This window comes from Anas platyrhynchos, chromosome 5 (assembly GCF_047663525.1).
Source record: "Anas platyrhynchos isolate ZD024472 breed Pekin duck chromosome 5, IASCAAS_PekinDuck_T2T, whole genome shotgun sequence".
NCBI lineage: Eukaryota > Metazoa > Chordata > Aves > Anseriformes > Anatidae > Anas > Anas platyrhynchos.
Genome location: NC_092591.1, coordinates 26,421,604 through 26,444,219, shown reverse-complemented (window position 1 = coordinate 26,444,219; position 22,616 = coordinate 26,421,604). Strand labels below are relative to the sequence as shown.

General features: G+C 40.6%; 1 protein-coding gene and 1 long non-coding RNA gene across 3 annotated transcripts in view; one reads left to right on the top strand and one right to left on the bottom strand.

Annotated features, from left to right (window-relative positions):
• The window catches only part of LOC113843859 (uncharacterized), a 59,935-nt gene that overhangs the window by 32,219 nt on the left and 5,100 nt on the right, over positions 1-22,616 (bottom strand). Inside the window, exons 2-3 of the long non-coding RNA XR_003497730.3 lie at positions 9,921-10,037; positions 2,096-2,235 (exon numbers count right to left, since the gene is read on the bottom strand). This is a non-coding gene — a long non-coding RNA (uncharacterized lncRNA). The remainder of the gene's footprint in view (positions 1-2,095; positions 2,236-9,920; positions 10,038-22,616) is intronic.
• LOC101805378 (signal recognition particle subunit SRP54) overlaps positions 12,252-22,616 on the top strand; it is a 32,431-nt gene continuing 22,066 nt past the window's right edge. For both annotated transcript variants that reach the window (XM_072038497.1, XM_038179412.2), the window contains exons 1-13: positions 12,252-12,408; positions 12,833-12,946; positions 14,337-14,428; positions 15,041-15,125; positions 16,039-16,143; positions 17,317-17,383; positions 17,469-17,526; positions 18,228-18,378; positions 19,217-19,365; positions 20,722-20,822; positions 20,930-21,016; positions 21,407-21,480; positions 21,722-21,830. In XM_072038497.1, coding sequence (XP_071894598.1) covers positions 12,869-12,946; positions 14,337-14,428; positions 15,041-15,125; positions 16,039-16,143; positions 17,317-17,383; positions 17,469-17,526; positions 18,228-18,378; positions 19,217-19,365; positions 20,722-20,822; positions 20,930-21,016; positions 21,407-21,480; positions 21,722-21,830 — 1,156 coding nt within the window. In that variant the 5' untranslated portion in view covers positions 12,252-12,408; positions 12,833-12,868. The remainder of the gene's footprint in view (positions 12,409-12,832; positions 12,947-14,336; positions 14,429-15,040; positions 15,126-16,038; positions 16,144-17,316; positions 17,384-17,468; positions 17,527-18,227; positions 18,379-19,216; positions 19,366-20,721; positions 20,823-20,929; positions 21,017-21,406; positions 21,481-21,721; positions 21,831-22,616) is intronic.

The following is a 22,616-nucleotide window of genomic DNA, read 5'->3' as shown; positions in this document are numbered from 1 at the left end:
AAAAAAAAAAATCAAACAAAAACAACAACAACAAAACAACCACCAAATGCTTGAGCATGTAGGGCCCTAACAGAGATACTGCTTTAACTTTTATCTGCCATTGTCTCCACTGAACACCATTATTACACATTAGCATTATTGCTAACAATGGGAAAGGCAAACAAACAAAGCTAAAGATACAGACTGTTTCAGCTACCTATGGACTGCAATTTAATTAACATTTTCTGAACCCACTCAATTCAGCAGAAATGCAACCTGTGAAGGTAAAGTCACCATTTCTCCAACACAAGCCAAGAACATGACAAAAAGTAGAACTCTTTACAAAACATTTTTCCTGCTTTATCTTGAGACTATCTTCTACTCTACCAATACAAGCATTTAAGAGCTTCAAAACAAATTCAACAGCTAACAAAAGCGTTACCATTTAAGGACCCAATGCTGCAAATATTTACAAAGTGGAGTAACTTTCCTCATTTGAGTAGTCCCAAAATTAGATTATTCAGATGAGTAAAATTACATGCTCCAGTGTTTCCAAGACTGAGCCCTAAACAGCCATTGACTTTTGTAACAAAGTTGTAATGTGTGTTTTGCATTGCTGTTGGCCATATGTTGCACCAGCCATGCCAAAAGCAATCAAAATTGCACTCAAGTTTCTCGATGAAGTATTTTATGTGCATTTTAAAACGCAGAGCAGGACAATATGTTTTTGGAGACAAATTCATATCAAAGTCTTCCTTTGTGTAATTTAACAGTTTGTCAGCTTCATAAAGGAATTTGACATAACTAATCTATATATAGACATGGTCAAGACATACGGGACAAACTTACTTATGAAGGAGAGACAGAGCAGGAATTAGCAAAAGAGCAGCATGTGTGAGAGCAATATGCTGCCGTGTTGGACAACAGACTTCTCCTCTCCATAAGCAAGATCATTTGTATTCCCTTTTGTGAGAAAAGAGCAAGAACTAAAATCACGACTAGGTAGCACCATACTCTATTCAGACAGTCAAACCAAAGATGCTATTAGGAGTGACCTGTCCAAGATCGAGTAATGAGAGTAGGCAGTCAGAGAAGAAAAATGATTGTCACAATAATAAAACACAAATTCCTGCGCTGGAAGTTACCACAAATAGCTCCGTACCAAGCCTGGAGCCAGCGTCAACCACTACCTTTCCTGTCAGGTCAGGCAGTACGCGTTGATAAAGAAACTTTAGATTCATGAGAGAAAAGGAATGTGAAATAAACTGGGAAATAAGAACAGAACAAAGGTGTTGGGTGGGCAGTGCTGACTAATGTGTTATTAACCAATGAAACAGTAATCTGAAGAGTTGCCATCACTGAAAATGTCTGCTTTCTTGCCTGAACTAGTGTGGGGACCCTGGAAAACCAGGGTTTGCAGATCTGACGTAGCCTACCAAGGAGACTGTCCTGAGTCTGGGGACTCATTCCCTTACATGGAGAATTTTGAAATCCTTCATGAAACTAAATTCCCTTTTTCTGCACAGTGACACACTTCAAAGAAAACCAAATACAGTAACTTGCAGTCATTTATGTAAAAAAGAAAACATGGTACCTAAAGCTCAACGCAATTCATGCAAACCTTTTTATGGGCAGACATATTAATAGCTTAAAATTTAACTCCAAGGTTTTAAGGAACAGAATGTTCTCCTTATAAACTATGCCTTCTTCAATGCCTGTGCTGTACTGGTGACAGCAGTGATCTGTACCACACCACACATGAGCTTTAAGACAGATGGTGCTTTCTACTGCCTTTCAGTGTGCAAGAGGAGACTGAGGTTACTGCACAGTAGGAACAGTTTTCTTCTTGCATCTTCCTTTTCAGTTGTACATAGCTGTACCTCTTCCCTGCCCAGTTTTTGTGGGCAGCTGGGGCCATTTACACACTGCAAATTACTTTGGCTTACATGTGCAGGAATCTCCTTCCATGGGTTAATGGCAATAATTCTGGCTGTGTTTTGCACCAGTGTGCATGAAGTCCTCCATCAGCTGGATGCTGTGCTGTCCAGCTGAGTCATTGCACAAACCAGTTTAGCTGAACTGAATTTGTTTCTCATGTTCCCAAAAGAGCACTTACCTAAAGATGCAGTCTTGTATGAGCCACACTCTGTGCAGTAATTTCTATTCATTCTCTCCTCCTCACACAATGAATCAACGAAAATCATCATCATAAAGGAATGCATCAACACGAACCATGGGCAGTGGATGCTGATGCATCTGAGAAAAAGAACAAAATCTAAAAAAGCCACCTAAACCCAAGTCTTTTACAGTGTTACACAGACAATCACCTCACAATTCTACCTTTCCCCAAATCCCTGAGATCCAAGTGCTTCCCCATTCAGAAGTTGCAAGACAAAATTAAACCACAGAAATCCCACATGTGACCTGGATCATCCAATTCCACTGAAATAACCAGTAGGTGGAAGCTGACAAAGGAATGAAAGCTGCAGGTTTTGATATCTGAGTAGGAGAGCTGCTGTGAATTTTGTCTCCTTAGAATTGCTTGGCTATAGAGAAGGTACAGGGTAATGGAAGCTTTTTCTCTTCCATTTTAATGAGGAGAACATATATTAAGAAAGGGTGATTTTGCTTCTTAACTTCAACTGTCTGAGTATTTTTTCATATTCATGCTTCATGCCTCCATCTAGAAATACCCTTGATTAACGCAAGTATAATTTTCACTCAAAGAGACACCAGTTGGGATGCTCGCCTTCTCATCCTTCCAAGGGGTAAAATTCTTTATCCTCCTACTCCTCCTTCCTTCCTCTCCTAGGTTTGCTGCATGTGGCCAATCCACTTTTTCCACTTAAGAGCCACACACATGGCTTTTTCGGGAAATGTGTTAACTTCCCAGCTATACTGCCAGCTCCAGCAGAAGAGGTGCCCTCCCCCTCCCACGGGACTCACAGCCCACCTCTTTCTGAGCCATCACAATCTGAAAAGAACTGGAAATCATTTCTGGGCTGCCCACATTACATCAACAGCAAAGCACTGGCCCTGTATTTCTCTTTTCTTTCAGGGGGCTGTTAGAGTCTATTATGGAGCTGGCATTAAGGAGTCACCATGACAGGTACCACACCACACAGAATGAAAGCTGTGCCAAATAACCTATGAAGCAGTATGAAGCAGCTTTCCTGGGGTCACAAAGTCGTGCAGCAACAGACCCGAGAACCAAACTGAGATTTCCCTTATCTTAGTCCAGCGCTCAGCCTCTGCCATGAGCTAATAGTAAAACTGAAACCAGCACAGCCCCCAAATAAATGATGCGGTTCAGCAAAAGGAGACCGTAACAATTAACTTACTTTCTGCATAGCTAGATGTTCCAAATTAAACATTGCCTCAGTGGGTAAATGAGGTAAATTCTGCAAATCTTCAGTGATATTTTTGAGCACAACTTCATTATGCGTTACCACAAGCTCATCAAAGTCACCAATAAATCAAAACAAACACAAAACCCCGAACAATCATATGTAGATCATGTGGCCTAAGTGATGACCAGTACAATATAGTTGCAAGACATAAACAATACCAGATGGATACGGTTTTTATTTGAAATGCATTTTTCAGCCTTTGTTGGTTTTCCCAGCCAATGACAGATTTAGATTGTAATAACTTTGCCACTTAAAATAAATGTAGCGCTTTTTTGAAAACTCAAATTATTTTCATATTTATAAACTTATAACTCACATATGATGGTCTGGGCTGCCACCAAAGTGATACTGTTTCAGCTTAAGATATAAAAACATCAAAGATGTTTTTGAACTATTGGAGAAATTACAAAACTCACAGTTGCCTGAATGTGCATAGTTTTTTGTGTTTTTTGTTTGTTTTTATAAATAAAAGTTTCTTTTTATACACACCATCTTTCTAATAAAATGGTTACAAAAAAAAAATCAGGGATAACGTACAGTTCAACAGTTCAACTTACAGTACATTTTATGTGACTGAAACTATCAAAATATTTCAAATGTGAAAGACAATAAGAATGGATGTAAACCAGTACATTTTTGCATAGCCACACTAAATTATTTCTATATTTTCCATGATATCCCTGCATTACTTCAACTTTTTTTTTTTCTTCTTCTTCTTCTTTTTTTTTTTTTAATTTTGATTTTTTGATTTAGACATCTAGAAAAAAGACCTGGAAGGAACCTTGGGGGTTACCAATACTGCTTCTTCCAAGGCAGAATCAATTCTGAGTGCCACTACTTTTTCCAAACTAATATTTAAAAAAAAATGTTAATGCTGGAAACTCTACAATGTCCTTTATCAATCTGTTTCAGTGCTTGACTACACCTACTATTAGAATTAAATATTTTTCTTAGTAACTGATCTAAATTTCTCTGTGACAATTTAAACCTAGTACTCTCTGTCCTGCTCACAACTAGAAGTAGAGAAATTTGTTCCTCTCCTGTATATGAAAGCTTTTTTATTTCTTTGAAGTCTCATCATGTCCCCTTAAACCTTCCCTTTTCTAGAAGAAACAAGATCCACTTCTTCAGCCCCTTCTTGCATTCTCCCTAGGAGTCTGATCATTCTCATCACTCCCCTTTGGATCTTCTGGACTCTCCCATCCTTTATGACCTGCGGTATTCAGAACGAGACCCATTACTCCAGCTAAAGGTTTATTTGCATCAACCAGACTTTTCACACCTTGCAGACAACATCCTGCTTACATACTCCAGTTTCACGCCAGCCCTCTTGCCAGAGCACGGTGTTCCTAACTGACATTCAGCTTGAGATCATCTGTACGCCCGTGCTCTATTCCTCCTCAGTTGAATTTCCCCTAAAAGAAGGACTAGATGAAATTCCTTTTGCCTGGACATCTCATCGCTATGAGGGCACTGAGCTGGTTCTGGACAAAGGTACATCTCAGGTCACAACTACATACGTGTAAAAGAAACAAAAAACATGAAACAAAAAGCAACCACAAAACTAATCCTGAAAAACACATCCACCCCATCTCAATTCTTTAGCATGTTTCTCCTCTGTTCCCCACCCCTTCTGGTTTGCTTCTGGCTCCATTCAGAATGCACAATGCTGGGCATGGACTGTGGTTTTCACATATACACGTTTTGCTCACCAAAAGGAGATCCGACAGCTTATATAATTGTTAATAAAAAAGCTTGTGTTTGTCAGCGTTGCTGTCCCAGGCAGGAGCATTAGGATGAGCATACTTGATAGCAAGCAGGTCCAAAATAAATCTATGAAATACGCCACAGTTCTGCCTATGCTAGTACGCTCAATCTTTGTTGTGAAGCACAAGCAATGCTAGAAACAGTGAGAAAATGTAAGGCAGGATAGGTAGGAAACAGAGACCAGCTACTCTTTTAACTATGAAATGCTTCTGAAATGCTGTTTGCTTAAGCACTGCAGCCAGAACAACGTGATTGAAGAAACCATTCATCACTGCAAAACACTCTTCTTACAAGGTACAAGAGTAAGTGGTGATTCCAACACATTCCCAGACTGACAGAAAGAGATGATCCTAAATCCCCCCCACTGAGCAGCAGAAATTGTAAATGAGTTGTACATGTATTCCCTTAAATTGTGTTTAGTTTATCACTTACAAATGTCCATCAGTAACACTCCAAAGCCCTGAGGGGCACGGTACACCCCCTATTAGCTGTTACACAACTGGACAACAATTTGCTGTTGGAAAGTTCGTAGATAGGTTCTCCAGGACCTCAGCTCCCCAAAAGATGCAAACTTTGCATCGAGGAACAGGGCGGGATAGAGGAGGCAGCTGCAAATGCAGCAGCATGAACAGCACAACAGGTGCAAAGCAGCAGCTCCAGCTTGTCAGCATGCAAATTCAAAACCTCCACTAAGCACCCATCCCCATTACCCTCACAGTCCACCCTTACCCTGCAGATCCCTTAGGAACAGCCCAGAAGCAGTGAAGACAGTGCCTTTTCTGATTGGCTCAGGGAAGGCTTCTGTGGATGTGATGTAGCACAGAAGTAAACCCAGAGGTTATGGGAAGGAGGACAAACTGCTGCCTAAGTCTGACGATATCAGGCCTGGGGAAACCTCAGTCATTAATGTGGGAATGGGACCATCAGCAGCACTGGGACAGACCTTGAGAGTGCAAAGGAACCAGAGTCTGTGGAGGTGGAATACATCTGAGGAAGCGAGAAGAAGAAAAGTCATGACGTAGACAGAACCAGAGAGTAGAAAGCTGATATTAGCAGCTGCACAGGCTGGTGGCTGTGGGCAATGAGCCCCTACATCTGGCACATGCCTTAAAACAATGCTATTACTATGGAAGAGAGCTCATCCAGCTGTTATACTGCCTGCTAAGAGTATCAAATTCATACAGGGAGTTTAACGAAATTCAGGAAGTGTTCATAGACCTCCAGGCCCGCCACATCCCACTGCAAAGGCAGAACTGCAGCTCCCTTGGTGGGTAGGACCTGCTCCCTCGTGGCTGCAGCCACGTTTTCTGGCCATGGGCAGCAGTGAGCAGCCCTGCAGGCTGTGTGCAATATCACAGCTCCACCACGGTGGAAGCCAGGCAGGCAGCACACCCACCTTCCTCAGATCCTGGAACATCCCTCCCTGCCATGACTCCCATCCGTACAACGCGTGTCACAACACTGAACGTCTCCTATGGGGCCCTCTGAGCTCCTCTTAGGAAACAAATGGTGCCGTACAAAAGCTCTTGTGGGTGCTCTGTATGAAACGGGTCCGAACCTAAAGCTCCTTAAAACTCCTAAGCAGCTCAAATGAAAAACTTCTGAAAAACTAATGGCCAAAGGAAGCGCTCCTTTCCAACTATCAATTAGTTTTGTAAGCACAGGCATTCAGCAACAAAAAAAGGAGGTCTCAGCATGCTCCTCCCGAGACGACAAAATGGCAGCTTCAGCAGAAGCCGCACGAGGAAGGCTCCGCACTTGCGTGGTTGGCCCCTGACTAAACTCACACCCTGAGAGTCACCTCGTTCCTGTCAAAGCAAGAAACAGCAGCAGCTCCCTCAATAACTCATTCACTTTTGCAGTATGTAAATATTTATAGATTGCCATCAAGTACAGAACGCAGGTGCCAAATATGAAAATCTGTATTTCTGCCTCAGACTGCTGCAGTTTTACCAACTCCACCCTGGTGTTTAACAAATCGCTCGCTCTTGAGAATCTCAGTATCACCTTACAAGGATCTTCAAAGAAGAAACAAAAATAGAAAACTATTTTTTGCTATCGTTTTAGTGCCTTTTATATATATCTGAAATGCAGAGTGTGCAAGACAAACCCTGCGTTCAGACAGCAGACAACTAACCAGGAAAGAACTGCACAGTTCATGAAATGCTGCGAGATGAATCACAATCATTTGTTTATGGAGGAAGTCTGAGAGCATTAGTGTTTGTATTTTACTTCAAAAACCGGTTCCACTGGATCTACTCAACGTGCATTTCTAACATTTAATCAACACATTGCAAAAACCTAATTAACACCCTGGTGCTGCTCAGTCTTTCTACAGCAAATATAACACAAGCTCGGAAAACATCACAAAGCCTGACACGGGATAGAAAGGACTGCTATCCAACATCTAAACGTCCTGGCACTGTGAAGTGCGTGGCAGAAGGCAAGCAATCTATGATTTCCGAATGACAACAGAAGATAACATGTCATGGGGAAAGGTGAGGATTCAGCCAGCACCGTATGGTTTTTGAGATGTATATTCAGGCTCACGGAAGCAAAAAAAAGCAAACACTAACATCTATGTTACCTGATACACAGTTAATTTAACCATTCAGTGTGCTTTAAGGATACTGGACAAGCAGGTCAAAGAGGAAGTCCCACATCTCTAAAACATTCCTAGCTCCAATTTTGACCAGCAATTTCAGAACCAATCTGTGACCTCAGTATACCAGGTTCTTCAGGAACTCCAAATAACTTTTCTACCCCTAAGCATAACTAGCCATTGGTAGAAAGAAAACAACTTTTTTTTTATTATTATTATTATTTTCCAACAGAAATATAACCAGAGATTATTTTATTAGTTCTCTTCATTCATAAATTGAAAGAAACTTCAAAGTTAAATTTTAAGCTAGTTAACTCACACGCCTATTTTACAATCATTGGTTTTCACCACCATTATTAAGTGTCAGTGACTAACAACTTAGAAGTACTTGGTATTCTTGAGATTTCTTTCCTGCAGCAGTATCATTTGTCTCAACTGAGAGTAACAAAGAAAATTAACGCCACTTCCTAAAACTGGTGATTCATCACATGACAGGTTTACCAAGCAACAGAGCAGTGAAAAAGATTTTTGGTATGGCATCATTTTAATAAACTACATTCCTGTTAATGTGGCTTTGCAACACTATTTTGATCTCTTTTGCAATGATACTCTACTTGGATAAATTCTACCCATTTGGGTATTAAGCCTTGTATTAAATTGCTTTTTCACACACAAAAAACGCCTACACCTACACTTGTTACATCACAGAAACCCATGCTTTTATCCTTTTAAAGAGACTCATTCTACCTGCAGTGACAACAGTGCTGAAAAGAAACATTAAAGAGCGTTCACTGTAAAAGAGTCAGGTTATTTTCTTATTTTATACTACATCCTATTCTTGTCTAGTGAAAATCACCATCTGCTAATTTCACCTGGCCTGTCTGGGAACACAGCAAAGCCCAAATAAAGTACATAATATAAGCTGGACAAACTCAGTCTGTTCCTGAGAGCGTGATGAGAAGTTTCTTCTCCATATGCAGTCCATAATACTAAAGGAGCATGTCTACCACGGTCTGGTGAAGTTAATTTTGTTAGCCACCCCTCCTTCACTGCCTGGTAAAAGCCTGAGCTTACAGCACTGATTGACCTCAACTTCCGAGTCACAGGACTAAATTCTGCATCAATCTCTTAACAAGCTGATTTACTCCCAGTACAAGTGAATCCACAAGAGAAAAAAAAAAAAAACATACTTAATTATATGTTGCTTATCTTTAACTTAGAGGATTTGTGAGGGTTTATTATTCAGCGACTGTTTTGAATAACACATCACTCTATGATTAATTGGCATTTCAACCTAGAAAATCACTTTGAAATCTTAGCTTTGAATTTAAATGTTCCTAATGAAACGTATAAAATGGAAAAGCTTATAAGATTGTTTTATTTTACTGTTATACAACTGATGAGAAAAAAGAAGAAGAAGAAGAAAAAAGCTAGTATTAGTCTGTATTAGCCCTGCTGAAAAAATACTTTTAAAAAATTTGTCTTAGACCCTATGACAGTACATGAAAAATCATAGAGGGTCTTTTTATCACCTTATGTGCACTCACTGACATGAATCAAGAGACAGGATTTGTAGTCTGCATTAAGGCTCCAAGTACAGCAAGGATACTCAGTAGTTGCCAGTAGGCAGAATGGTTTGGTCACTTCAGTCTTGAAATTAGTATTCCTGGAGCTATTTCCTCCGATTCCCGTATTTCTGTTAGCTTATAGATACAGGAGCCTGATCAGAGCCTGACCAACTCTGCTCGCACCACTCATCTTCTCCAGGACCCGTTCTTACCCAAATGCAACCTCTTTTGCTATTGAAAATTCTTAGGAGTTTGGGCAGTGGAAGAGCGTTAGGAGAAATGTGCATGCACACATTTATATGGAAGCTATACATCAAATGCTGGGACCCAACCGAGTGGGATCTTCAGGGGGGTTTCCCCAAGTGGTTTGAATTAGCTCTTGGGCTTCACCCAAGTTTTCTTAGCCAGAACTTCTGGAACGTGGTTATTGCAGAAGGATATTAAAGCATTAATCATCCTATTATAAAAAAAAAGTACAGTTAAGAGACCAAAGGTTCCTGTTATTCTTTCCAACTCTTATTGTTTCATTTTCTTTGAGATCTAAGAGTAACTCAAAAGAAAAGCTGGAATGCAAGTCACCGTGAAATGACGTACGTTTCACTGCAGTGTGTGGGAAGAGCTGGCTGATTGCGAAACAGCGAAGCAGGGTTGCTAAGCAGCTGCCTTCGAACAGTAACGTCTTCTTCCATCATACGTAAAGATTTGGAATTTCTAAAATTTGTGAGACCAAAAAAAAAGTATGACTAGTTATTTTGTTCTCTGCTGGGACAAAGAAAATGAATAGCATCTTACACACGCTTACGTTCCCATAATTACTGAGAAAGATTAGTCAGAAACCATTAGAGTGAGAACCTGTACAATGTTCTCCTAGCCCCATGTACATAAGGGTCTTTACTGTGGATAACTTCTTTTATTAAAAAGTAATCTGGCTCTTGCACAGAAAAGTTTTGATTTCAATCCATGCACGTAGCACGTGAATCAATCAGAAAATATCAGTAAAGTTAAAATGAATAAATACAGCTGACTTCGTGACAACACAAATCCTAAAGGGCAACCGCTTTTACGGCTTTACTAAAAGGTTGCATGTACACTGTTTAAGAGGGAAAAATCCTGCCTATAACTAACACTGGAATCTTGCCCAGCCTTCCTCAGCTGGAAGTAAAACTATAAGCTCAACATCTTGACAGAAGCAGGAATGGGATGGCAGTAGGAGGGGGGAATAACCCACACACCACAGAAAAACAACTTGTCTGTGAGGGTGCCGTTTTTGTTTCCATATATCCCGTCCTTGTTTACTTTCACTATTCTCTTAGTTCAGAAGCTATCCTTCTATTTCTCCCCCTTTTTTTTTTTTTTCATCGTAGACTTGTTTCTTTCCTCCACCTCTGTTGCCAAAGACTGGGCTTTTATTTCTGTGTGGTACAGGGATATGGTAACTTAGTGCCGTAACTCAGAAACCTCAGAAACCTCACAGTCCTCTGTCTGACCGGTCCTAATGACCACAGCGCTACCTTGCGCAAATGTTAATCATTTTGCTTAAACACCATAATCAATAGATGCAAAAACTGGTAGTTTCTACAGGCATTAGCATGAGACCAAATTTTATAGCCTCTAAATTACTCCACAAACCTGGCAGTCTGGGAAATAAAATTAGCTTAAGTCTAACATGTCCCAAATGACACACGTAGGTTGCCTATAGTTTCATCTTGGTAAAATACAACCAAAAGCTGTAATAAAATGCCAAAAATGCAGATGCCCAAAGTATACATTCATTTCTCAGAAAATAAACTAATGTCATTCAGACAGTACGTTAAATACGAATGGTTTTGTTTTCTGAAAAAGAGAAAGGTAACATAAATTATAGTTATTATTATCAGATCATACACATCCTGTCTATGCTGTCCTCTGATCTGCAATATTAGAGCTAAAAAGCCATTGAATGGCGACCAGAAAATACATGATGTTGGTTTCAAGATGATGTACGTAGTGAGGCAACAGAAAGCAGCACGTACACAAACTGAAGGACGGAGATTACTCAGATGTGTCGGGTGTGACACGGGTCAAAATTTAGAACCCGACCTACACCGTAGTCTGTATCTTCAGTACAGAGTAGATGTGGAGGAAGAATATAAATCTCCTCTCATTGAAAGATTAGGCACAGATCTAGATCATTAAAATAATAATAAAAGCATTTGAAAGATCATAATCTGAGGAAAATGAGGAGTGCATCATGTTTGTCCTGCACAGAAACTACCTGCGAGGATTTTTGGAAGTCAGAGCGTAAAAACAAAGATTATAAAGTTATTAAATGACAAAAGCACGTCATTTTTGCCGTGTTAAATGTAAATAAACCGTGCTGCTGGCCAAGGACTGCTGCTGGCAGGGGGGAAGCGGGATGAGGGGCTTGGGGTGGGCTGGCACGTGCGGGTCTCGAGGCCGTGTGCCTGCGTGTGCCATTCGGCGGCACTTTCACATCGGATGGTGCAGGCTGGCAGCGAAACGCGGTGTCTGTGGGGATTTACCCCAGGGGCAGCGGGCAGGCTGCACGCGGGGCTGCAGGCAAGGGGGCAGCACAGCACGCGGCACTGCACACGCAGACAGGTGCACGCACACAGGTATGCACATATATATGCACACACACACACATATATACACGCACACACACATATATACGCTCACACACTAATTACAGCTAGCGCTAATTAACCCCCCTCAGCCCCAGCAGCCGCAGTACCATAGCGCCGCCACGCGGGGGCGCTGCGTCTCACCCCCCCATACCCACACCCCGCTGCCGCGCATGCGCAGAGCCCGCCCATGAAGCCGCGCTACGCGCATCCGGGGCCGCCCTTCCCCGGCCCCTCCCCTACCGGCCGCGCAGCGTGTCCCTCCGTTCTTAAGGTGGAGCGGGGGAATTCTGCGGGCTTCCTCCGTTCGCGGGCACGCGGTTGCGTGGAACACCCTTAACGGCGCGGCCGGCGGCTGCCCCGGCGGCGGAAGCGCGCAGGGGGTGAGGCCGAGTGGTGACGTTTCGCCGGTCGGCGGGGAGCGCCCGCCGCTGCCGGAGCCCGGCCCGGCCCTGCCGGTGAGTGCCCGGGGCGGCCCTGGGGGGGCCCTGGGGGGGCCGTGCCCAGCGCGCGGGTGCCGCCTGGGGCCGTTTGTGCCCTGCTGCAAGCGGGAACGCGGCGGGGCCGGAGCGGGGCGCACCGGGGGGGGCCCCGTCGGTGCCCCGGGGCGCTGAGCTCCCGGCCGCTCGGCCCGGCCCCCGCTCCGCCGCGGCGCTGACAGCGGGCAGGGGGCAGGTGGGGCTCAGGGTAGCCCGAAATTAGCTTCGGGCCGGTACCTGCCAAAAATAACTCCAAAAAGTGAAATTTGGGTGCTTCTCGGAAGGCAAAGCTGATTTCTTAACCCAATATTCACTGGAATAAATCGTTTGTGAAGGCATAACTTCCAAGTATTTTTAAAGTTATTATTAATATTATTGTTATGGTTATCATTTTTCTCTTCAGGTTCTTCTCTGTGAAGGCCTCCTTGAAGCTGCCAAAATGGTTCTAGCAGACCTCGGAAGAAAAATCACCTCAGCGTTGCGCTCGCTGAGCAATGCTACAATCATCAATGAGGAGGTTTGTAACGCGTGTGTGGTGGCTCCGTAACGGCTGGAAAGCAAAGCCCTAATAGATGAGGCTGATGAGAGGCTCGATGAAATCCCTGGGCTCTTCTCTCCCTTCAAGTAACGTTTCTAGCTAGAGTTTTGTAGCCCGGTAGAGCTGCCAAAACGTAGAGCTGTGTTTAGGCCTCAGCGGTTGTGGGTCACAGGGTCATTGAGCCTGGCGGCTGTACTCCTGGACACTGCAGCTCTGAGGAGGGAATGCTGAAGGAGGCAGTTTGCACCCACATTTGGGTGGGATGTGTGCTTTGAGACTGCAGTGTGCCAGCTCCTGTGTTCAGCTATGCTGCGGATGTGTCCTAGGGAGCTGCAACTCCAGAAGTTGGAGAGGAGAAGGAGAAATAGCTTTTGACGTAAATTTTGCCCTCTGAAATACGAGGATTGTTGTGGTTGTTGCCTTTCTGTTCTAGCCAGCGTGTGTGGTTCTGGAAGCTTCTTGACTTGGTAGAGTCTAAATTTTTTAAAAGATCAAAATATGAAATGATAAATAAGTGTGTTCTGTTATAAAGACTGAAAAGCAAGGTTGGAAACTAACAGATGTGATGATTCAGAACTGCCAATGAGTAAATAAATTGCCAGAAACTTTTCAGGTGGGAAGATACGGTTTGTGGCTTAAAGTAACTACAAAGAAAGCTTATCAAGGGTTGTAGAGTTGGCATAGTTACAGGACTTGTGCACAGGGGATAAGTTTTAACAAGTCTTAAGGTAGGAGACAACAGAACCTTAACTGAGTCAAAGACAGCCCAATTAATTTTTTCAGCAATGCAGACTTTGCTGCTGCAGTAGCTCAAGCTGTGCAAATGAGGCCACCTATTCAGCTGTTACTTTAAAAAAAAAAAATCTTTTCAAAGTGACAGGTCTTACAACCTCTAATCTGGGTTTCAGAGGCACCTGTGTGCCTCAAAGACATGGCACAGAGCAACATCACAGTTTCTGCTGAAAACGTAGATAGCGTGACCACCTTGTGTTGGGGGAATACTTCTGTTTGTCAAGATTGTGGATTTCTATTGCAGTTGTTTTTGAGGAGTAGCTGTAGGGAAGTCTAGGAAGCATTGCTACCATACAAGCTGCCATCCTCCTTAGTGCGATAGGAGGCATTCTGCATTACTTGGTAGTTTGTATATTACAAGTAGAGGAGCCTCTGTTCTCTTTCAGATTTAAATTTGATTTGCATATGAACAAATGTGCAGACTTTGTGGCACTTGATATAGTAATGGTACCACCTGCATTTAATTCATAAAAGCCTTTACTAGATCATACATCTACTTTCATATTCTTATTTGAAACTAATACTGGGCTAGTCAATGCTGTGTATTGTAAAACCATTTTTCTTTTATACTCCAAAGGTTTTAAATGCTATGTTAAAAGAAGTATGTACAGCACTACTGGAAGCCGATGTTAATATTAAACTTGTGAAGCAACTAAGAGAAAATGTCAAGTAAGTCAATAATCAAAATGAATTTAACTTCTCATGTTTGTAAAAGTTGGGACTTGAGCTTACAGAAGAACAATTTCTAACTTGCTTACGGTTTTCTTAGACATACTCAGTTCACCTTTAAGCCTCTATTTTCACTTTACACAAAAATCAGTTTAAACTAAATGTCTTGCCAGCTCCATCAAAAGAATCTTCCTCAAGTTTAGCCAGTCTTTGCTGTTGTATACTTGTTTGGAAAAACTGATGTCAGTTGAGTGGAAGAGTAAACAAGCTCTTTGTTGCTGCCTAGACACCTCATCTTCACATGTTTTGTGCTGGATATAAATAGATCCGTGCGTATGACCAGGACTGTTACTTTGGCTATTTTCAGATGTGTAACTCAAGTATATGCGAGTCTGAAAGACAAGTATTGCAGAACTGTGTTTTCATCCTGCATGCAGAAGTGACATCTCCAATGTATGTCACTTCCTGAATGTGCACTAACTGAAAACTCGAGGCAGATCAGAGTGCTGCTCCTGCTGCAGAGACTTCACTATTACTAGGTTAAACTGATGCTTTAAATTATACCAGTATTTCATGGCTTCTGTTTGACTAAAACTGTTTTCTTAAACTCAGGTCTGCAATTGATCTTGAAGAAATGGCATCCGGCCTTAACAAAAGGAAAATGATTCAGCACGCTGTCTTTAAGGAACTTGTTAAAGTAGGACTTCAAAATTCCCTGTTACATCGCTTTTGTACAGCCTGGGTTGTGTGAGCAGTACAGTAGCAAACTAAGCTTTAAGGTTACCATGTGGTTCCAGCAGGCATTCTGCCTGTTTGGGTTATGTTTTCTGCTCTAGTGCTATTTACTATGCAAACAGTATTTTTTCTGATCAGAACTTTACTTTCAGGGCATCTCTCTGAGTAACCTCAATGTAACCTTCAAGTTCAGCTATGCTCACTTTTCAATTGAAATGTTGAAGACAAAGTAAGGCTGCCAGCCTACAAACTTGTATATGGTTGTCCCAGAAACAAGCCTTTGCTGCCTTAATGAAGATTTTTTTTTAAAGCTACTTTAAAAAGTATAATTAACAACCAGGCAGTTTCTCTTATGGCAAATTCTAATCTGCCTGCTTGGTCAAGTCAGTGCCTGGATGTCTGTATTCTGTCTTCTTCCCAGTTAATGGTGTAGTGTTTACTTCTGTAGGCTGTGCTCACCCACATGATGTCTCTCTGCAATGTATGCACCTTCTGCTCATTGAAAAGCAAAGCACTAACCCAATAAAGTCTTCTGTAGTGTTGGACTCTCATCAGATGAGGTCCATCTACTGCAGTGATGATGGGGTAGAGGTTGTGTTTCTGTGCTGATCGTAATATTTGTGCCATACATACAGGCCACCCTGACTTTAGTGCTAGGCCTTGGAAAGAAGCACTGTTCCGGTTACAGGATGGTTAGGTTTAATACCATATACTATAGATTTCTTGCATGGGCTGTGGCTGTTCTTGTAAACCAATAAGTGTCTAAGCCAAGACCCAGATAGATAAAAAATGGTCTTTCTCCACGGAATGTGACACTAACTGTTCTGTGCTTCTGAAATTCAGACCTGCAACATACGGTATGCTTTGTTCTATAGCTTGTAGATCCTGGAGTCAAAGCATGGACACCTACCAAAGGAAAACAGAACATTATCATGTTTGTTGGCTTGCAAGGAAGCGGTAAAACAACAACCTGTTCAAAGGTAACTTGCACTGAACCTGCTTGTGTTGTGTTGTTTTGCTTTGCTTGGGAAGGAGGGTGTGGTTGGACATGTTACATAGGACTTGCTTGTGACCCATGCTGCTTTTATTACTAGTCAAGTACTGACTGATTACGTTGTAGAAATGCTTCTGTTGAGGGGATTCTGAGATGAGATGAACGTTCAAAGTAATATTCTTTTGAGACTGTTTATGGTTTCAGGACTTCCTTCAAGATTTTTTTTAAACTCCTAATGAAAGAATTCTGTATGTGGATCACAGATTCTTTCCCTTCCATACTTCCTGGAGTTAAGATGTACTCTGAGTGGAACCTATCTCATTCTATTACCTACTTAAGGGAACAAGTAGAAATTGTCCTCTGTATCAGGTGTCTCAGCTGAGCATGAATGTGTGGTGTTAAATCTGTTCCAGACCGGAGTTTGAGGAAATTTTAGATTTATATCCTTAAGGAGTAAAAAAAGGCACAATTCAGAACAGTTGTAACTTAACATATTTACAATAGTTTTGAGGAAGGAAAAATCATCCTATGGAAGATCGATGTATGTTTCCATATCTTTTCTTTTTTTTTTTTTTGTCCTCTGCTCTCTGTGAGATTCAGACATAAGCTGTAAGGAATATATCACTGCTCTGATTTCGTAAGGCTTTCCTAGTGCTTATGTAGAAAAACTGTATTTTGAAAATCTCTCTTTGGGTGAATCAAATGTTCTGTGAATGTATGTTGTACTAGTGAAGCTTACAAGTGTTACAAGGCAGTAAGGCTTCCATTGCAATGAAATATCTTTGTTCCTTTGAAAGTGAGGAAACAAATGTTCACGTTGCAGTATGGCTTTGGGCAGTTTCTGAAAGCAAATCCTATCTGCAGAATCTTGGAGTTAACAAAATGGGAACAGAGGCTATTTGTAGCCATTTCTAGCTCAGGAAACTGAAATCAGAAGCAGAGTTGAGCAACTATTTTCATCTAACCATGATAATTATTTATATAACATACTTTGCTAACGTGCTAACAAGTTGATGCTTGTACAGTGCTACTAAGTGGTCTCAGTTATTGGAAAGCTGGCTTGATTTTGTGTCCTCAGTGTGTACTTCAAGCTGTTACGTAGCATCATGCTTTCTGGTGGGATTTTGGTGTAACTACTTGTTTGGATTTCTTTTAACAGTTAGCATACTTCTATCAGAGGAAAGGTTGGAAGACGTGTTTAATATGTGCAGACACATACAGAGCAGGTAATACAAACAGCTTCTAACGATACAGTTCTTTCTCTTAGTTTTGTTTTTTTTGAATAGCCCCTTGACCATACCTGTCTTACAGGTGCTTTTGACCAGTTAAAGCAGAATGCCACAAAAGCAAGAATTCCCTTTTATGGGAGGTAAGTATCTTTCAGAATCAGTTTGAAGAACAGCTCAATTATAATGAGAGATTTATTGTTCCTTACTGAGCGTCTCCCACAAAGTCCCATTCAGTGTGGCCTAACTAATAGGCTGTTATAATGTTTGCTCTCATGAGATGAAATACCCGTCTAGCTCAGTATGTTCTGCCTGTCAGTAGTAGCAGTAGAGTGAGCATAAGAAGAGATCAGGCACCTGGAGATAATCCCCTAAATGTTCTCTCAGCTCGCAAGTTTACAGGGCTTTACCAGACAGATTCAGGTTTTCAGGAAACAATCCACTTAGCATCTTTACAGATTGAAAGATGTCATTTTTTGACCCTTAATTTTTGTCAGGTAGTGGCAGCAGTAGAACTAATACAGTTCTTACTAAACTTCTGTCTGAGCTTTGCTGGAGGTGCACTGTCTAGGTGCCTAGTTACAACTTTCATCCGAGAAAGGCTAGCAGAATCTAGCATGATCTTCAGCAGGTGGGATGTCCTTTGTGCCTCAGTTCACTGGGCTGCAAGGGTAAATGGCTTAGGGAGGCATAATCTGAATCAGTTTTGGCTTGATATAAGAGGAAGTCCATCTTGAAATCTAGGTAGATGTTATTGCTTGACTGTGAACTTACTAATTGTAAATGCTCATTTAGCTTAAGGATAAGGAATTGCATACATGTTGATGTTAATCTTTGTGATCAGTTACACAGAAATGGATCCTGTAATTATTGCCTCAGAAGGTGTTGAGAAATTTAAGAATGAAAATTTTGAAATAATCATCGTTGATACCAGTGGACGTCACAAACAGGAAGACTCTTTGTTTGAAGAGATGTTACAAGTTGCTAATGCCATTGTGAGTAGTTTCAAGAAACACATTAACATTTGTTAGAATAATTTGAGTATAAATGATTGTTCATCTCCCAGTGTTCTGTTTGGTTTTCTGTCTTCTGGAATGCGTCAGCACTTTTAACACCTAGAATGTTAGAAATTACAAACTGATATGAATAAACTAGGACTGGATGATCAGTGCTTGATAGCTTTGTGTCAGTTTTAATTCTTGGATCTGTAATTCAAGGGTGCTTACACAGATTGCAGTTTTACTGCTTTGACTTCTTCTTTTGGGGTCTTTGCATTAAGAAACAAGATAAAAGAAGAGTCTGGTCTGATTTTCTGTAGCTGTTTACTACATTTTTGTGATTGTTGTGAATATTTGCCCTGAAACAGAACAGATAATTGGAAAAGGTTCATCAGCTTGGATATGTAAATGAAGCTGGTGTTTCTCATGTGAGTTTTAAAATGTTTGGCTAGTTCTTGATTCTGTGATCTCGCATAACAATATGACAGTTCCCACACAACAACTGTTAATGGTAACTTGTTTTCAGAGAAATAGACATCATAAAGCTCTTAATGTAAAACCAAATGGAAGATATTCATTGCTTGTAGATGCTAATTAGCTTACTGGCTAAGATACTGGCTAAAATAATTCAAAACAAAAGCTGTAAAACTATTACAATTTAATATTGTATTGTAGATAAATTTTTTCACAAATAAAAGCACAGCATTAGGGTTTCAAATGGTCTTTAGACAATGCTGCTCACAGAGCAGTGTTGCAGTGAGTTCTGCTACTGAACATAATGCATCAACATAGTCCAAGAAAGCAGGAAACAATTTTCTCTTTCTTTTCCTCCTAGCAACCGGATAACATTGTTTATGTGATGGATGCTTCCATTGGCCAAGCTTGTGAAGCTCAAGCTAAAGCTTTCAAAGACAAAGTCGATGTAGCTTCAGTTATTGTTACGAAGCTTGATGGACATGCAAAAGGAGGTGGTGCTCTTAGTGCGTAAGTACTGTGATGTAACAGGGTGTCCAAGGTCTGGCTGTGGGTGTACAACTGTGAAATGTGTTAGTGTCTCACAGAAACCTGTCCTGTGAAAGTGACACTGTCACATTACAAGGAATCTAGAAATTTCAGTAGTAACAGTTAGTTTTTTATCCTAATTTCAGTGGACCTGTTGGCATTCAGTGTGAATTGGAATTCATATTATGATGCACTTCCAGTGCTGTAGTGTGTATTGTCACGCATCAGGCTTCTGTCTTCTGAGAACAGAATAAAACAATTGTTGCATCTTGCATATCAGATGCAAAATACAAATTTGAGCTTAATAGATAAGGCTTACCTAAAAATTTTTCTTCTCGCTTAATGCCCATGATTTTTCCAAAAGGGAAAAAAGATGTAGCTAGTCCTATCTAATGGCCTTAAAGCTGTGATGAAATTAAGTTTCTGAATTTTCAGTGTCCAGAAACTTGGTAAAAAGATGAGTCTGCAGTTACGTTTCTCTGAACTCCATTCTTCTTGGACTTATGTGCTGTGCTGTATCTTGACAACCGTTGTTGACTAGAACACGCCATATTATCTTTTAAGTTAGAATAATCTCCAGCTGGTTTTGAATGATACAGCTTATACAGAGCTGAGATGTGTCCGACTTGGATCTTAAGTGTTAGAATTCCTAAACTGCCATATGTGTTTTGCTGTTATTTATAGCGCAGTGATGGAACACCAAATTTAAGAGTAAAATGAAAATACCAAAAGCGAGCTCCAGCTGTCATGTGGTTGTATACAGCTGTCATGTGGTTGTATACATTGTCTGCTGTGCTGTTCTATACTTTCTGTAGGCTGGAAGCAGAATTTGCTTAAAGCTAGTGTCAGTGACTGATTCCTGAAAAGATTTTGATTTTTCTCATGTCTAAGCTTTGTTCCTGTGTGGAAAATGAGATTGCTGTCTGTAGGAGGAACCCTGAAAAAAAATTAATCAACACCTGTGTCATCTGACCTCCCAACATTGGTATAGAAATGACACAATTTATTTTTCTTTCTATCCTCTCAACTATCTGAAACTTGGCAATGAAAATGCAACTTACCTATCTATTGGTGATTTGTCAAAGTACAGTGTGGAAGAAGCAGAGTTTGTATTTTACAAAGTACTAATTAAAGAAACGTTGTCAGCTATTCCCAGCAATCCCCTCCTAAATGGATGTTGGATGTTTCTGCATTAATAATTTTTGGGAGCAAAAAAGATACTTAGGAGATTGAGTTGATGTTGCGTTCCTTGTGTTGTGCTGATGATGTCTAACTGAGACATAACATATTCCATATTCATATTCCACAACCATTCCATAATATATTATTTTACTGCAGAGTTGCTGCTACAAAGAGTCCTATTATTTTTATTGGAACTGGTGAACACATAGATGACTTTGAACCCTTCAAAACGCAGCCTTTCATCAGCAAACTTCTTGGTATGTACTACATGCAACTGTACTTACAAAACACTTTGAACCTGATAATAGAAACTTTAAAAGTGTAATTTTTTAATGCTAACTTCAGAGCTGGTTTTGTTTTCCAGGTATGGGTGATATTGAAGGATTGATAGATAAAGTAAATGAGTTAAAGCTGGATGATAATGAAGCACTCATAGAAAAGCTCAAACATGGTAAGTTGTTCCCTGAATAGCAGGTGTATTACCATGAACTAATCATGGCAGGTTCCCTCTGAGATGCAGTTAATGTGTATTCTAGGTAGAGACGAGTAATTTGTTTCAAGTGCATGTTGCAGAACGGTTGTTCTTTCTCTAATAAATGCGTCAAGCAAGTAAATAGTCATGTTTTTCATCAAGTGACAGGTAGTGCTGTAACTGCAGATTAGGCAGCTTAAAACTCTTGAGTGCGTGCCATCTTGTGTGCCTAGCTGTATTAGCAGTAGAGATGATGTTTACATATGTTTTTATGCTGTATAGTAGTATTTTTCACAGCGTAAATAGTTGAAAAAGTAATACCTAAATGTTAGTGTGACCTTTGCTAATTTTCTTTTTGTTGTATTTCAGGTCAGTTTACATTAAGAGATATGTATGAACAATTCCAGAACATCATGAAAATGGGACCATTCAGTCAGATCTTGGTTAGTTATTCCTCCAAATCATTTTTCTTCATCAGATTTTCATTTATATCTGACAAATTTCTGCTGTGAACATAAACTCTTCAGTGAAACTGGTGCTAGAGTCTGTGCTTTAGATTTTTCAAAAAGGTCCACTGCGATACATATCTGCTGAACTCAAACTTGCTGTCTGTATTTCTGGCTGCTTAATTCAAGTTAGTTTTGCTTGTTCTGACACAGCTTTTGTTTTGCATTTTAAAACTAGGGTATGATCCCTGGTTTTGGAACTGACTTCATGAGTAAAGGCAATGAACAAGAATCAATGGCAAGGCTAAAGAAATTGATGACTATAATGGACAGTATGAATGACCAAGGTAAAACAAACTTCAACCAGTATTTCATTTCTCAGTTGTTGAACAAGCTTATTTACAGAGATCGTTTTTGGGTACAAGTTGGACTTAAGGTAGCATCTAAAATAACAGAAAAGGGTGAAGAGCATTTATCAGTTTTACAAATAGCAAAGAGTTGCTTATCCCTGTGCCTTTAAACTTTCTGAATAAGTCCAAATACTTAAGAGATATACTGACAACTTCCTCTTGCTGCTCTCTTGTGTAGACTAGATGGAATTTCAAAGCAACCCATTGATAATTAATGTGTTTTTACTTTTTGTAGTGTAGTTGTGATTCTAAAATCATTAATGTTATATGTGCAAATGAAAAAGTTGCATTTGTGTTTAATCTGTCATTAACATCTTTCCTCATACCTTTCTTCCACCCTCAAGTTTACTTAGAGATACAGCCTAGTCTCTGGAATTCAGGGTGTGCAGTTTCTAATCCACCCAGAACTCTTACAGGAGAGGTGTGCTCTCACCTTTGAGATAAACCTATTAGCCTGGCTTACACCAGGTATGCTGAGAGCATAATTTATTCTGGCAACTTTTTTTATCACTGTGATTGACACTAGAAAGGCCACTGCTATTCCCTTGAATATTCTTTCTCAATTATTTCTGTACAATTCTGCGTTGATGCTTCTGAAACTATTTTTTGTTTTGTGGATAAAAACTAAATTCTCAGCACACACTTGCTTTTGTTATTTTTACAGCTGTAATAGATTGTAATGTCAGTAACCGAATGTTTTTTTTCTCTCCTCTGCTGTAATTG